General features: G+C 45.2%; 1 protein-coding gene across 1 annotated transcript in view; it reads right to left on the reverse strand.

Annotated features, from left to right (window-relative positions):
- LOC126467957 (protein-tyrosine sulfotransferase-like) overlaps positions 1-9,660 on the reverse strand; it is a 148,808-nt gene extending 139,148 nt beyond the window's left edge. Inside the window, exon 1 of the mRNA XM_050096514.1 lies at positions 9,547-9,660. Within this exon, the coding sequence (XP_049952471.1) occupies positions 9,547-9,660 (114 nt within the window). The remainder of the gene's footprint in view (positions 1-9,546) is intronic.
- Positions 9,661-14,212: the final 4,552 nt, after the last annotated feature.

Raw genomic sequence — 14,212 nt, forward strand, 5'->3', positions numbered from 1 at the left:
ATAGTTCTAAGTTCTAGGGGACTGATGACCTCAGAACCATTTTTGATAAACTTCCTCGATGCGCTGTTAGACTGCCGACTGTCGCCGCACAAGGCCATATACCCGACAGTTCGAGCCACACAAATAAACGGGGCTCAGTATACCACAGTTACTGACATCGGATGAAGATGGCATACACGAACAACGTGTACGTTGACATATTGCTGATGCTCGGCGAGTGCCGACACGATGCCACTGAAGCAGCCATGGCGTACGCCGTGAGATATCCTAGGCGAAGAGCACCGGCAGCCATTACGTTCTTACGTGCCGAACAACGACTTCAGGAAACAGGCAGTCTGGTGATCCCGCGCAGTAACAGACGAAGAACTGCGAGAGGTGAGGAGACGGAGGTGTTTGTTTTAGCTGCAGTACACCACGATCCTCATGTCAGCTTATGAGCCGTTGCTGCAGTGGCTGGTGTCAGTCTCACATCTGTGTTTCACCAGTGCCGCCTGTCACTGACCCAGGAGCTGCATGGGAACAATTTCCGTGCGAGAGTTACATTCTGTGAAAGGGCCATGCATAATTTCACGCTCGGGTCTTTAGAAGGTGTTATGTTCTCTGATGAGCCCACGTTCACAAATTATGGTGCAGTGAATCGCCATAACTTTCACTACTGAGCCGCAGACAATCCTCGGTGGGTACGACCTGTCGACCGTCAACGTAGGTGTTCTATTAATGTATGGTGTGGAATCCTTGGGGATGAAATCATCAGTCCACACGACTTCCCAGGTACACTGACAGGTGAGTCATATCGCGCGTTTATAGTCGACAGTTTGGGTGGTCTCCTTGAACATGTGTGTCTACACACTATAGTCCATATGTGGATGCAGCAACGTGTTCACCCAACCCATTCTGCGCGTGCTGTTGTGGAAGAACTAAACAACAGGTTTGCAGGAAGGTGGTTGGGGCCCCATGGTCCTCATTCATGGCCGGCAAGGTGGCCCGATTGAACACCATTAGATTTCTTTTTGTGGGTATATCTAAAGGATCGTGTTTATGTCACTGAGCCCATAACCCCAGATGATCTAAAACGGCGCATCGAGGACGCATGTTATTCCGTGACACCGGTGATGTTACATCTCGTCCGGAGATTCTTCAGAAGGCGCATTGCATTGTGCATTCAGGAACATGGACACACATTTGAACATCTCATTTAAATCAACTTCCCTCCACCAGAACAAGCATTACCCACCACACAGCCATATATTATGTACAGCGTGTGGTATCTGCCCCTGAATCTTTAAAGGGTTGTATGGTTCAAATGGCTCTGAGCACTATGGGACTCAACTGCTGAGGTCATTAGTCCCCTAGAACTTAGAACTAGTTAAACCTAACTAACCTAAGGACATCACAAACATCCATGCCCGAGGCAGGATTCGAACCTGCGACCGTAGCGGTCTTGCGGTTCCAGACTGCAGCGCCTTTAACCGCACGGCCACTTCGGCCGGCTTAAAGGGTTGTAGCTCCCAAACTATAGACTATACGAATGTAATTTAAATTCATGTATACACAGCTGGTGTTTCTGATTCCAGTGCGCGATAGAAACAACTATTGTTCCATTTAAAAAGTTGTATCTTTTTGCTGTAACTCTTTGGATAATAATACAATAAACTATGTTCATAGCTCCGCAGACAGTGTAACGTTTCTTATGATGACCTACCGCAATAAATATTTCCGTCGCCTATTACTTCGTAACTTACAGAGGCAAACACTTTTAGTGAAACATCCTGTATATATTTGTATTAGAAAACGCATGCGTATACCAGTTTCTTTGGTGTTTCAGTGTATTTTCACCCACCAGTGTCAAGGTTAGACTCCACACATACAATACCAATCCCATTTGTTAAATATTCACATAATTCTCTCAGTAGGTAATTAAAATTGTTGTGCTTACGGTGTTTTTGTTGCGGTCTTCAGTCCGAAGACTGGTCTGATGCAGCTCTCCATGCTACTCCATCCCGTGCGAGCCTCTTCATCTCCGATTAACTACTGCAACCTACATCCTTCTGAATCTGCTCACTGTATTCATCTCTTGGTCTCCTTGTACGAATCTTACCCCCACACTTCCGTCCATCACTAAATTAGTGATCCCTCCGATGTCTCAGAATGTGTCCTGTCAACCGATGCCTTCTTTTGGTTAAGTTATGCCAAAAATTCTTGTCTTCCCAATTCTATTCAATACCGCATCATTACTTACGTGGCCGACCCATCCGTTCTTTAACATTCTTCTGTAACAAAACATATTGAAAGCTTGTATTCTCTTTTTGTCTAAACCGTTTGTTGTCCATTTTTCACATCTGTACATGGCTATATTCCAGATAAATACTTTCAGAAATCACTTCGTAACACTTAAATTCATATTCGATGTTACCAAATTTCTCTTCTTCAGAAATAATTTTCTTGCCGTCGCCAGTCCTTTCTGCTTCTGCTATCATCAGTTATTTTGGTGGCCAAATAGCAAAACTCATCTGTTACTTTATGTGTCTTGTTCCTAATCTGATTGCCCTAGCGTCAACTGATTTAATCAGCCTAGATTCGATTATCCTTATTTTGCTTTTATTGATGTTCATCTTCTACCCTCCTTTGAAGACTCTATCAATTCCACTGAACTGCTCTTCCAAGTCCTTTGCTGCCTCTGACAAAATTACAGTGTCATCGGCCAACCTGAAAAATTACATTTCTTCTCCCTGAACTTTAATTCCTACTCCAAAATTTTCTTTGGTTTACTTTATTGCTTGTTCAATTTACGTGTTGAATAACATCGAAGATAGGCTACAAACCTCTCTTTTCAACCACTGTCTCCATTTCACGTTTCTCTGCTCTTATAACTGGCGCCTGGTTTCTGTGCAAGTTGTAAACAGCCTTTCGATTCCGACATTTTACCCCTGTTACCTTCAGAATTTCAAAGATACTATTCGACTCAACATTGTCAAAAGCTTGCTGTAAGTCTACAAATGCTACACACGTAGGTTTCTGTTTCTTTAACATATCTCCTAAGATTAATCGTAGGGTAAAAATTGCCTCACATGTTCCTGCATTTCTCCGGAATCCAAATTGATCTTCTGCGAGACCGGCTTGTACCAGTTTTTTCCATTCTTCTGTAAAGAGTTCGTGTTGGTATTTTCCAACCATGACTTATTAAATTCATAGTTCGGTAATTTTCACACCTATCGGAACTTGGAATTACTATATTCTTCTGAGGGTATTTCACCAGTCTCATACATCATGAACACCAGGTGGAAGAGTTTCTTCATGGCTGGCTCTTCAAAGGCTGTCACTAGTTCTCACGGAATTTCATCTACCGCAGGATCCTCCATTCGGCTTAGATCTTTCAGAGCTCTGTCAAATTCTTCTCACAGTATTATATCTCCCACCTCATCTTCATCTACGTCCGCTTCCCATAATATTGCTTTGAAGTTCCCTTCCCATGTATAGACCCTGTCTATACTCCTTCCACCTTTCAGCTTTCCCTTCTTTGCTTAGTACTGGCTTTCCGTCTGAGCTCTTGATATTCATTCAGCATTTTCTCTTTTTCCCATAGGTCACTTTAATTTTCCTGTTGGTGATATCTGTCTTTCCGTTTGTGAAATATGCTTCTACGTCCTTGCATTTGTATTCCATCCATTCCTGCTTAGCCATTTCGCACTTCCTGTCAATCTCATTTTTTAAATGTTTGTTTTCCCTTTCAGTCGATTCGTTTGCTGTATTTTTGAAGTTTCTTCTTTCATTAGTTAAATTCTATATCTCTTGTGTTATCCAAGAATTTCTACTGGGCTTTGTCCTTTTAAGTATTTGATCCTCCGGTAACTTCGCTATTTGATCTCTTGAAACTACCCATTCCTCTTCTACTGTATTCCTTTCCCCTGTTCTAATCAACTGTTGCCCAACGCTCCCTATTCAACTCTCAACAATCTCTGATTCTTTCAACTTGTACAGGTCCCATGATCTTAATTTCCTACCTTTTTCCAATTTCTTCAGTTTTAATCTGCAGTTCATAACCAACAAATTCCGATCAGGGTTCACATTTGCGCCTGGAAATGTCTTACAATTTAATATCTGGCTCCTAAATCTCTGCCCGCATCTCGTGGTCGTGCGGTAGCGTCTCGCTTCCCACGCCCGGGTTCCCGGGTTCGATTCCCGGCGGGGTCAGGGATTTTCTCTGCCTCGTGATGGCTGGGTGTTGTGTGCTGTCCTTAGGTTAGTTAGGTTTAAGTAGTTCTAAGTTCTAGGGGACTTATGACCACAGCAGTTGAGTCCCATAGTGCTCAGAGCCAGCCTAAATCTCTGTCTGACCATTATATAGTCAACCAGAAACGTTCCGGTACCTTCAGATCTCTTCCACGTATACAACCTTCTTTTATGATTCTTAAACCAAGTGTTAGCGATGATTCAATTATGCTCTGTGCAAAATTATACCAGATGGCTTCCACTTTCATTCCCTTACCCCAGTCCATACTTACCTGCTATTTTTCGTTCTTTTCCTTTTCTTACTGTGGAATTCCAGTCCCCCATCACAATTAAATTTTCGTCTCCTTGAATTATCTGAATAATTCCTTTTATCTCATCATACATAATAAACCAAACTGTTACAGTGATGTTTTTATTTTCTATTGCAGAGAGATGATCCCCTTACTTAATATATTCCTGGTGTGGTTCCTGTATGTTCAGACTTGACTGGGCCAGTTCTGACAGTTATTATTCAATGAGACATGTCCGCTGCGCTACGTTGTACTTTTCTTAAATTTGCATGATGTTTTGTGGAGCATCCTTTCTCTGTAAGTTGCAAGGGATTGGACTTACAGCATTTTAGGGATATGCTAAATAGCTCATCTGGAACCTCACACTAGACAAATCTCCATTATCACCGTCTACTGATTCTCTGAAAGTTGCTCGGGCACCCATTGTGCACAAACTTTGCCGTAACGAAGCTTTTCCTGAATTATGAGACGCATACTTACTTTGCTTGTCAACAATACGACATCAATGTGACGTCTGGTGATGTGAGGCGACAGTTAGTCCATATGAGCTCCTCCACAGCTGAAATCGTGCCAAAGCCGCCCGTTGAGGGTGTGACATGTCCTTAATCTATACGCGTCCCGCTACATACACACACCAAAAAACGTTATGCACCACCTCGATTCAGAGAGCTCCGGAACCTATACAGAAAATTGGAATAGAGATCAACGTAAACATAATTTCCGCCCTTTTTATTGCTCATGAAAGCCAGACATTGCATGTCGTACGACCATACAACGAGACCTTCAGAAGTGGTGGTCCAGATTGCTGTAAACACCGGTGCCTCTAATACGCAGTAGCACGTCCTCTTGCACTGATGCATGCCCATATTCGTCGTGGCATACTATCCACAAGTTCGTCAAGGCACTGTTGATTCAAATTCTCCCACTCCTCAACGGCGATTCGGCTAGATCCCTCGGAGTGGTAGGTGGGCCACGTCGTCCGTAAACAGCTCTTTTCAATCCACCCCAGGCATGTTCGATAGGGTTCATGTCTGGAGAACGTGCTGGCCACTCTAGTCGAGTAATGTAGTTATCCTGAAGGAAGTCATTCACAAGATGTGACGATCGGGCCGCGAACTGTCGTCCATGATGACGAATGCCTCGCCAATGTGTTGCCAATATGGTTGCACTACGGGTGGGTCGAAGGATGGTATTTACGTAGCGTGCAGCCTTTGACGGCGCCTTCCAGCGGCGTTCGTCGGCCCCACATAACGTCACCCCAAAACAGCAGGGAACCTCCACCTTGATGCGTTCAGGCGTTCAGCCTGGCCGGGTTGCCTCCAAACACGTCCCTCTCGATTGTCTGGTTGAAGGCATATGCGACACTCATCGGTGAGGAGAACGTGATGCCTATACTGAGCGGTCCATCTGTACCACGCTGCATAGTGTTGTGGTTGCTAAGATGGACCTAGCAATGGACATAGGGAGTGAAGTTGCGCATCATGCAGCCTATTGCACACAGTTTCAGTCGTAACACGACGTCCTGTGGCTGCACGAAAAGCATTATTCAACATGGTGGCGTTGCTGTCAGGGTTCCTCCGAGCCATAATCCAGAGGTAGCGGTCAACCACTGCAGTAGTAGCGCTTGGACGGCCTGAGCGAGGCATGTGGTCGACAGTTCCTGTCTCTCTGTATCTCCTCCATGTCCGAACAACATCCCTTTGGTTCAGTCCGAGACGCCCGGACACTTCCCTTGTTGATAGTGCTTCCTGGTACAAAGTAACAATGCGGACGCGATCGAACCGCGGTATTGACCTTCTAGGCATGGTTGAACTAGAGACAACAGGAGCCGTGTAGCTCCTTCCTGGTGGAAGGACTGGAACTTATCGGCTGTTGAACCCCCTCCGTCTAATAGGCGCTGCTCATGCATCTTTGTGCGGGTTTAGTGACATCTCTGAACAGTCAAAGTTCTGGGAATGGGGGTGATACAAACTTTTTTTTGATGTGTGTAATAGTGACACCCCCAGAATATTGTGCACCGTGCGAGACACACTTCTGTGTACACCTGTCACATTTGTTGAGCATACTCCCCCTTCTGCATTTATAAATTGGATAATTACTGATTGTACTCATCGGGGAGGATATTTCATGCAACGAAATGCGGAAATAGCTATCCAGAAAGGAGAAAATTGTCCAGAAGCCGTTAACGCCGCCTGTGGAACTGAGAATACCACCACGCCATCTCTTGACAAAAACATTCATACACTGAGATTACATACAACGCCGCTACAGCGACGGCCTCCTTTTCAGTTGAGCTTACCTTACAGTTAGCCGCCATGTTCCCTTAGCGGTGTCTTAGGGTCACACGCAACGGCCTATGCACTATGGTGACAACCTCATGTGATAGCAATGTGCAGAAATATGGATGGCGATAGTATTGCGTACACCAAGTATAGAAGGAGCTGTCATTCGGAATGAGGCATGGAAAGCTGTCCGGCGTGATTGTGGCTGCACGATAGGAATAAACAGACTTGGAACCTGAATGGTGGTTGGAGCTAGATGCAAGGGACGTTACATTTCGGAAATCGTTAGGGAATTAAGTATTCCGAGATCCTCAGGGTCAAGAGTGTACCAAGAATACCGTATTTCTCTCGCCGAGATAAAAACAGTGGTCGATGGCCTCCACTTAACGACGGAGGGCAGCGGCGATTGCGTAGGTTTGTCAGTGCTAAAAAACAGGCAACACTGCTTGAAACGTGAGACGTATGGCGAACTAATTTGTCAGGGCAGAGCGGCGAAATTTGTCGATAATGGGCTACGACAGCAGACGACTGACGTGTACGCCTTTGCTAGCAGCATGACATAGCCTGCAGTTCCTTTCCTGGGCTCGTGACCATCGTTTGGGCAGCAGATGATTTGAAAACCGTGATGTGGTCAGATGATCCCCATTTCACTTGGTAAGAGCTGGTGGTAGAGTTCTGAGACCAGTCGCAGGCATTCACGGACGTCATGTTGCGAAACAATATTTTGGATGATAGTGCGCTATGTCACTGGGACACAATTGTTCGAGATTCATTTGAAGAAAATTCTGAATAGTTCGTGCGAATGATTTAGCCACCTAGGCCGTCTGACATGAATCCAATCGAACATTTACGTTACGTAATCGAGAGGTCAGTCCGTGCACAAAATCCTGTACTGGCAACACGTTCGCAGTTATTGACAGCTATACGCCCGCCTGGTTAGCCGTGCGGTCTAACGGACGGGTTTCCAGATTGGGACGGAGCGCCTGGTCCCCGGCACGAATCCTCCTGGCGGCCTTGTGTCGAGGTCCGGTGTGTCGGCCAGTCTGTGGATGGTTTTTAGGCGGTTTTCCATCTGCCTCGGCGAATGCGGGCTAGTTCCCCTTATTCCACCTCTGCTACACTGTGTCGGCGATTGTTGCGCAAACAAGTTCTCCACCTACGTGTGTACCACCATAACCCTAACAAGCAAACATAGGGGTTATACTCGTCTGGTGTGAGACGTTCCCTAGGGATGGAGAGAGGGGGGCGGAGGGGGAGGGGGGTCCACAGGGGGCCGAACCGCACAATAACCCTGAAAGAGTGGTTCGGTGTGGGGCGACGGAGGGGTGAAGTGGACCGCGGTAGTCGTCGTGGGGTTGTGGACCTGTACGACTGCGGCGGGGACGGAGGCTCTCCGTCGTTCCTAGGACGATACAATACATACAATGCAATGGACACTATAACCATATCATGGCTCAATATTTCTGCAGAGGATTTCCAACGACTTGTTGAGTTCATGGCACGTCGAGTTGGTGCACTACTCCTGGCAAAGGCAGGTTAGACACGATATTTGGAGGTATCTCATGACTTTTGTCACCTTAGTGTATAAACGACATGCACTGGCCAAGGCTCCGCCATATTTGAAGCCAAGTGAAATTTAGCCGTCATGTTTTGCAACGTCATGTTAGGCGATATAGAAGTCTGCTAGCACGGAATCACAGGGTTTTGTTTGCCATACAACAACATTTTCTACTTCCAGTCGCGATTTTTTCTTTGTTTATTTCCTGCACGACGTTTTTCAGGAAATAATTTGCAAACATGAACTGCGTTTCTCGTGCACTACGGCATGCAGTTGGACCAGTGGACCCATTCCGTTCCATGTAAATACATTCCACACCATTATGGAGCGACCACCAGCTTGCACAGTGCCATGTTCACAACTTGGGTCGATGGCTCTTCGGGGTCTTAGCTTCACACGAACCCTACCATCAGCTCTTACAAACTGAAATCGGGACTAATCCTTCCAGTCCTCTATCGTCCAGTTGATATGATCACAAGCCTAGGACAGGCACTGCAATCGATGTCGTGCTGTTGCAAAGGCACTCGTGTCGGTCGTCTGCTGCCATAGTCCATTAACGCCAAATTTCGCCGCATTGTCCTAACAGATACGTTCGTCGTACGTTCCAAATTGATTTGTGCCGTTATTTTACGGTGTTGCTTGTTTGCTAGCGCTGATCTCTGTCGTTAAGTGACGGCCGTCGACCATTGCTTTGTCCGTGGTGAAAGTTTGCTATTCTCGGCACACTCTTGACACCGTGAATGTCCTAATACTGAAGTTCCTAACGATTTACGAATTGTAATGTCCCATGCGTATAGCTCCCTCTACCATTCAGCGTTCCAGATCTACTAATTTCTACCTTGTGTCCAAAATCACGTCGGAAATCTTTTCACATGAATCACCTCAGTACAAACGACAGCTCCGCCAATGCACTGCCCTTTTACATCTTGTGTGCGGGGTACTACCGCCGTCTGTATATGTGTATATCGATATCCCACGACTTTTGTCTCCTCGGTGTATACCGCTCTGGCAATACGCCTGGTGGATCGCACTTGTCCAGTTGAAGGTGAGTGATGGAACTGCCCGCCTAGTGAAGGCAGGCTGCATGGAAAGCGAGTGACGGGGAACGAGATCTCAACATGCGACTTCACTACGCAGTTGCGGATGTCCAGTAGAACAGGTGCCATCTGACAGGTGGGTGACTGACCTTGGCAGGCACCATGAGCGGTCGGTCGTCCCTGGAGCAGCCGTAGAGCAGCCAGAGCAGGGTGCAGAACGCCGCGGCGCACACCAGCCCCCTGCTCGCCCAGCCGCGGCCCATGGCTCGCCTCGGCTCCAGCGCCCTGCAACAGCCAGAAGGCAGCCGTCAGTGCGGTGCCACTCTCTCAGCTCAGTCGGAAGCTGTAGATGGCGGCGGCTTTGCTGCAAAGTGCTGTCGCGCTCTCCGCGCGGCGATCAATGCGTCACGTGGAGAACCCTGCAACAGGTGGCCGCTGCCCTCCACCTGCTCCCTGCTGCCTCCTCTGGCCCTACTCGGCTCACGTCTTGTCCGTCAGCAGGACTGCCAGGTGTCCGGCCTCCGCCGAACGTGTCCGGATTTTTACGGTCGCGTCCGGCTATACAGGGTGAAAAGTACTTAAACCGACAAACTTTGGGAGGTTGTAAGGGACATCAAAACAAATATTTTTCCCTAATGTCATTTTTTCCTATGAGGATTATTTAAACCAGTGGACGCCATATTACTCTCTTCAGTCCTTAGAGGCCATATTACGATCTTCAGTTGTTAGAGGGTGTATTACACTCTTCAGTTGTAGGCAACTGCTGTCCACCAGTGTAGTAGTGCATTGTCTCTGATTACTAATGGAGCGACACACCTGGTATGGTTGGTGCGTGCTACGTAGCGCACCACAACGGACGAGCTGCACAGCGGTTTTATCAACAACAATATCCTAATCGCCGTATCCCGCATCATACGACCTTTGCTGCTGTGTACCAAAGTCTGCGTGAGACCGGGTCATTTAGCAGATTACCTGGACAGGGACGCCGTAGCACGGTAAGAACGCTGCAATTTGAGCAAGCTGTCTTGCAGTATGTGTAGCGGGATCCTTCATTCAGCGCTCGTGCAATTGCACGTAACGTGGAGACGAATCAGACGAATGTAAGAACAGTCCTTCGAGAGCAATTGTTACGTCCATTTCACTTAGAGCGTGTCCACAACCTGGAACCAGTTGATTATCCACCCAGAGCACAGTTTTTGCAGTGGTACCTGGAACAGTGTGAAATGCATCCTACATTTCCAGCCTCTGTATTATTTACCGATGAAGCAACGTTCGGGCCTGATGGAGTCTTCAACATGCACAATTCGCATGTTTAAAGTGAGGATAACTCATATGCCACAGTTACTAGCGCTCATCAAGTGAGGTTCTTCCTTAATGTGTGGGTCGGTGTTGTTGCGGACTGTTTAATTGGGCCGTATCTGCCACCTAGGCCATTAAATGGCAGGCACTATTACAATTTTCTCGCCAGAGCATTTCCAGACTTTCTGGAAGACGTTCAGCTCCCTACAAGACAACGCATGTGGTTCCAACATGATGGAGCGCCGGCACATTTCAGTCGTCGTTTGCGACGACTCCTGGACCGACGGTTCCCAGAAACATGGATTGGCAGAGGTGGTCCTGTACCATGACCTCCTCGATCCACAGATATGTCCCCTCTGGACTTTTTTGTGTGGGGAGAGACGCGCAACCTTGTTTACGCAACTCCTGTTGCATCAGAAGAGAATCTGGTTGCCCGGATAGTAGCAGCAACAGCAACAATTCAGGATACTCCTGGGGTTTTAGCCCGAGTAAGACAGAACATGATCCGGCGGCATAACCTTTGTTTACGTATCAATAGAGGCATTTTTGAAAATCTACTGTATTGAAATTGGATTGTGTTAATGTGTTGTCACTTGGTCATAAAAAATGGAAAAGTGTTTATTGGTTTAATTAATTTGCTGCCAGAGAAATCTTCCTCTACCAGTTTAAATGCTCCTCATAGCACAAAATGACACTAGGGAAAATATTTGTGTTGATGTCCCCTACAACCTCCCAGAGTTTGTCGGTTTAAATACTTTTCACGCTGTATATACGAGGCGTGTTTTTTAAGTAGGAAACGTTTTGAAATTAAAAAAGACGTGCTAAGATATCTCAATAATTTTATTTTTACTTGAAATCCTGTGCCTTAATCTACGCACTGGCGCCATTACAGTCTGGTTCTTCCTTGTTTACGTTGTGTACTGAGTGTTTAAGACGCCTCCGATAATCGTGAGTCCCGCCGACTGTGAAGTACGGGCTGTTATAAGATTTCTTAGTCCTAAAGGCATAAAAGCGATCGATTTGATTTGATTTGATTTACTATTGGTCCTTTAGATCATACAATTTGTACAGCAAAGCACATCATGATATAAGACAAGCCAATTTGAAAAATTATTTTCAGATAGTATATGACGAGAGATGACAGTAGTGGCACATAACTCTCATAGCAGAATACATATAGGATATATAGACAAAATATGAGTAACAAACAATAATTAAATTATCTTACTAAGTAGAAATATCTACAAGTGAATATACAGCTTATTAAAGTAATTAAAGTATTATGGTACATAGTTCACATAACAGAATACATATATGAGATACAGACAGAATATAGATTAGATACAATAATTAAATTATCTTACTAAGTAGAAACATTTACAACTGAATAAACAGCTTATTGCAAGTAATTAAAATTTTGTTTCAAGAAATTCATGTACAGAATAGAAACAGTGATCAGTAGCAATTCCATTAATTTAATTCTCTTTATTTATGGGTTTTTGCTTGTTTTTATGTCTGTTGGGAGGTGGTTGTATATTTTCATGCCCATACATTTAACCCCATTCACATATAATTTTGTGTTGTGGGCTATAATTTGTAACTGTGTTTTATTTCTGGTGTCATGTGGATGGCGGTCTGCATTTCTGTCGAGGGCGTCCAAGTGCTGTACTGTAAAACAAGCTAGTTCCAATACATAGAGGCATGGCAGTGGCAGGATTTTTAGCTGTTGAAATAGTGGTTTACAGTGTTCAGCTCTTTTTTTTCATTTCGTTATTCTTACTACTTGTTTTTGTAACTTGAAAATTGTGAGAGACTCAGAGTTCTTTCCCCAGAAGATTAGGCTGTAGCTCAAGACAGACTCAAACAGGGCATGGTACTCCAGCTTCAAGGTATCTACATTGGCTGTGTCTTTTAATGATCATAATAGATAGCAGGTTTTACTAAGCTTTTGTGACAATGCCTCAATATATGGTTTCCAATTTAGTGTGTTACTGATGGTAAGTCCAAGAAATTTGGTGTCCTGCCTGTTCGTAATGTCATCTTTGCCGATAACTATAACTGCATTGAAGGGGGTTAGATTTTGTCTCCCCCCATGAACCATGGACCTTGCCGTTGGTGGGGAGGCTTGCGTGCCTCAGCGATACAGATAGCCGTACCGTAGGTGCAACCACAACGGAGGGGTATCTGTTGAGAGGCCAGACAAACGTGTGGTTCCTGAAGAGGGGCAGCAGCCTTTTCAGTAGTTGCAAGGGCAACAGTCTGGATGATTGACTGATCTGGCCTTGTAACAATAACCAAAACGGCCTTGCTGTGCTGGTACTGCGAATGGCTGAAAGCAAGGGGAAACTACAGCCGTAATTTTTCCCGAGGGCACGCAGCTTTACTGTATGATTACATGATGATGGCGTCCTCTTGGGTAAAATATTCCGGAGGTAAAATAGTCCCCCATTCGGATCTCCGGGCGGGGACTACTCAAGAGGATGTCGTTATCAGGAGAAAGAAAACTGGCGTTCTACGGATCGGAGCGTGGAATGTCAGATCCCTTAATCGGGCAGGTAGGTTAGAAAATTTAAAAAGGGAAATGGATAGGTTGAAGTTAGATATAGTGGGAATTAGTGAAGTTCGGTGGCAGGAGGAACAAGACTTCTGGTCAGGTGACTACAGGTTTATAAACACAAAATCAAATAGGGGGAATGCAGGAGTAGGTTTAATAATGAATAGGAAAATAGGAATGCGGGTAAGCTACTACAAACAGCATAGTGAACGCATTATTGTGGCCAAGATAGATACGAAGCCCACACCTACTACAGTAGTACAAGTTTATATCCCAACTAGTTCTGCAGATGACGAAGAAATTGAAGAAATGGATGATGAAATAAAAGAAATTATTCAGATTGTGAAGGGAGACGAAAATTTAATAGTCATGGGTGACTGGAATTTGAGCGTAGGAAAAGGGAGAGAAGGAAACATAGTAGGTGAATATGGATTGGGGGACAGAAATGAAAGAGGAAGCCGCCTGGTAGAATTTTGCACAGAGCACAACATAATCATAACTAACACTTGGTTTAAGAATCATGAAAGAAGGTTGTATAGATGGAAGAACCCTGGAGATAATAAAAGGTATCAGATAGATTATATAATGGTAAGACAGAGATTTAGGAACCAGGTTTTAAATTGTAAGACATTTCCAGGGGCAGATGTGGACTCTGACCATAATCTATTGGTTATGACCTGTAGATTAAAACTGAAGAAACTGCAAAAAGGTGGGAATTTAAGGAGATGGGACCTGGATAAACTAAAAGAACCAGAGGTTGTACAGAGATTCAGGGAGAGCATAAGGGAGCAGTTGACAGGAATGGGGGAAATAAATACAGTAGAAGAAGAATGGGTAGCTTTGAGGGATGAAGTAGTGAAGGCAGCAGACGATCAAGTAGGTAAAAAGACGAGGGCTAGTAGAAATCCTTGGGTAACAGAAGAAATATTGAATTTAATTGATGAAAGGAGAAAATATAAAAA

The sequence above is a fragment of the Schistocerca serialis genome, chromosome 1 (genome assembly GCF_023864345.2).
Source record: "Schistocerca serialis cubense isolate TAMUIC-IGC-003099 chromosome 1, iqSchSeri2.2, whole genome shotgun sequence".
NCBI classification, from domain to species: Eukaryota; Metazoa; Arthropoda; class Insecta; order Orthoptera; family Acrididae; genus Schistocerca; species Schistocerca serialis.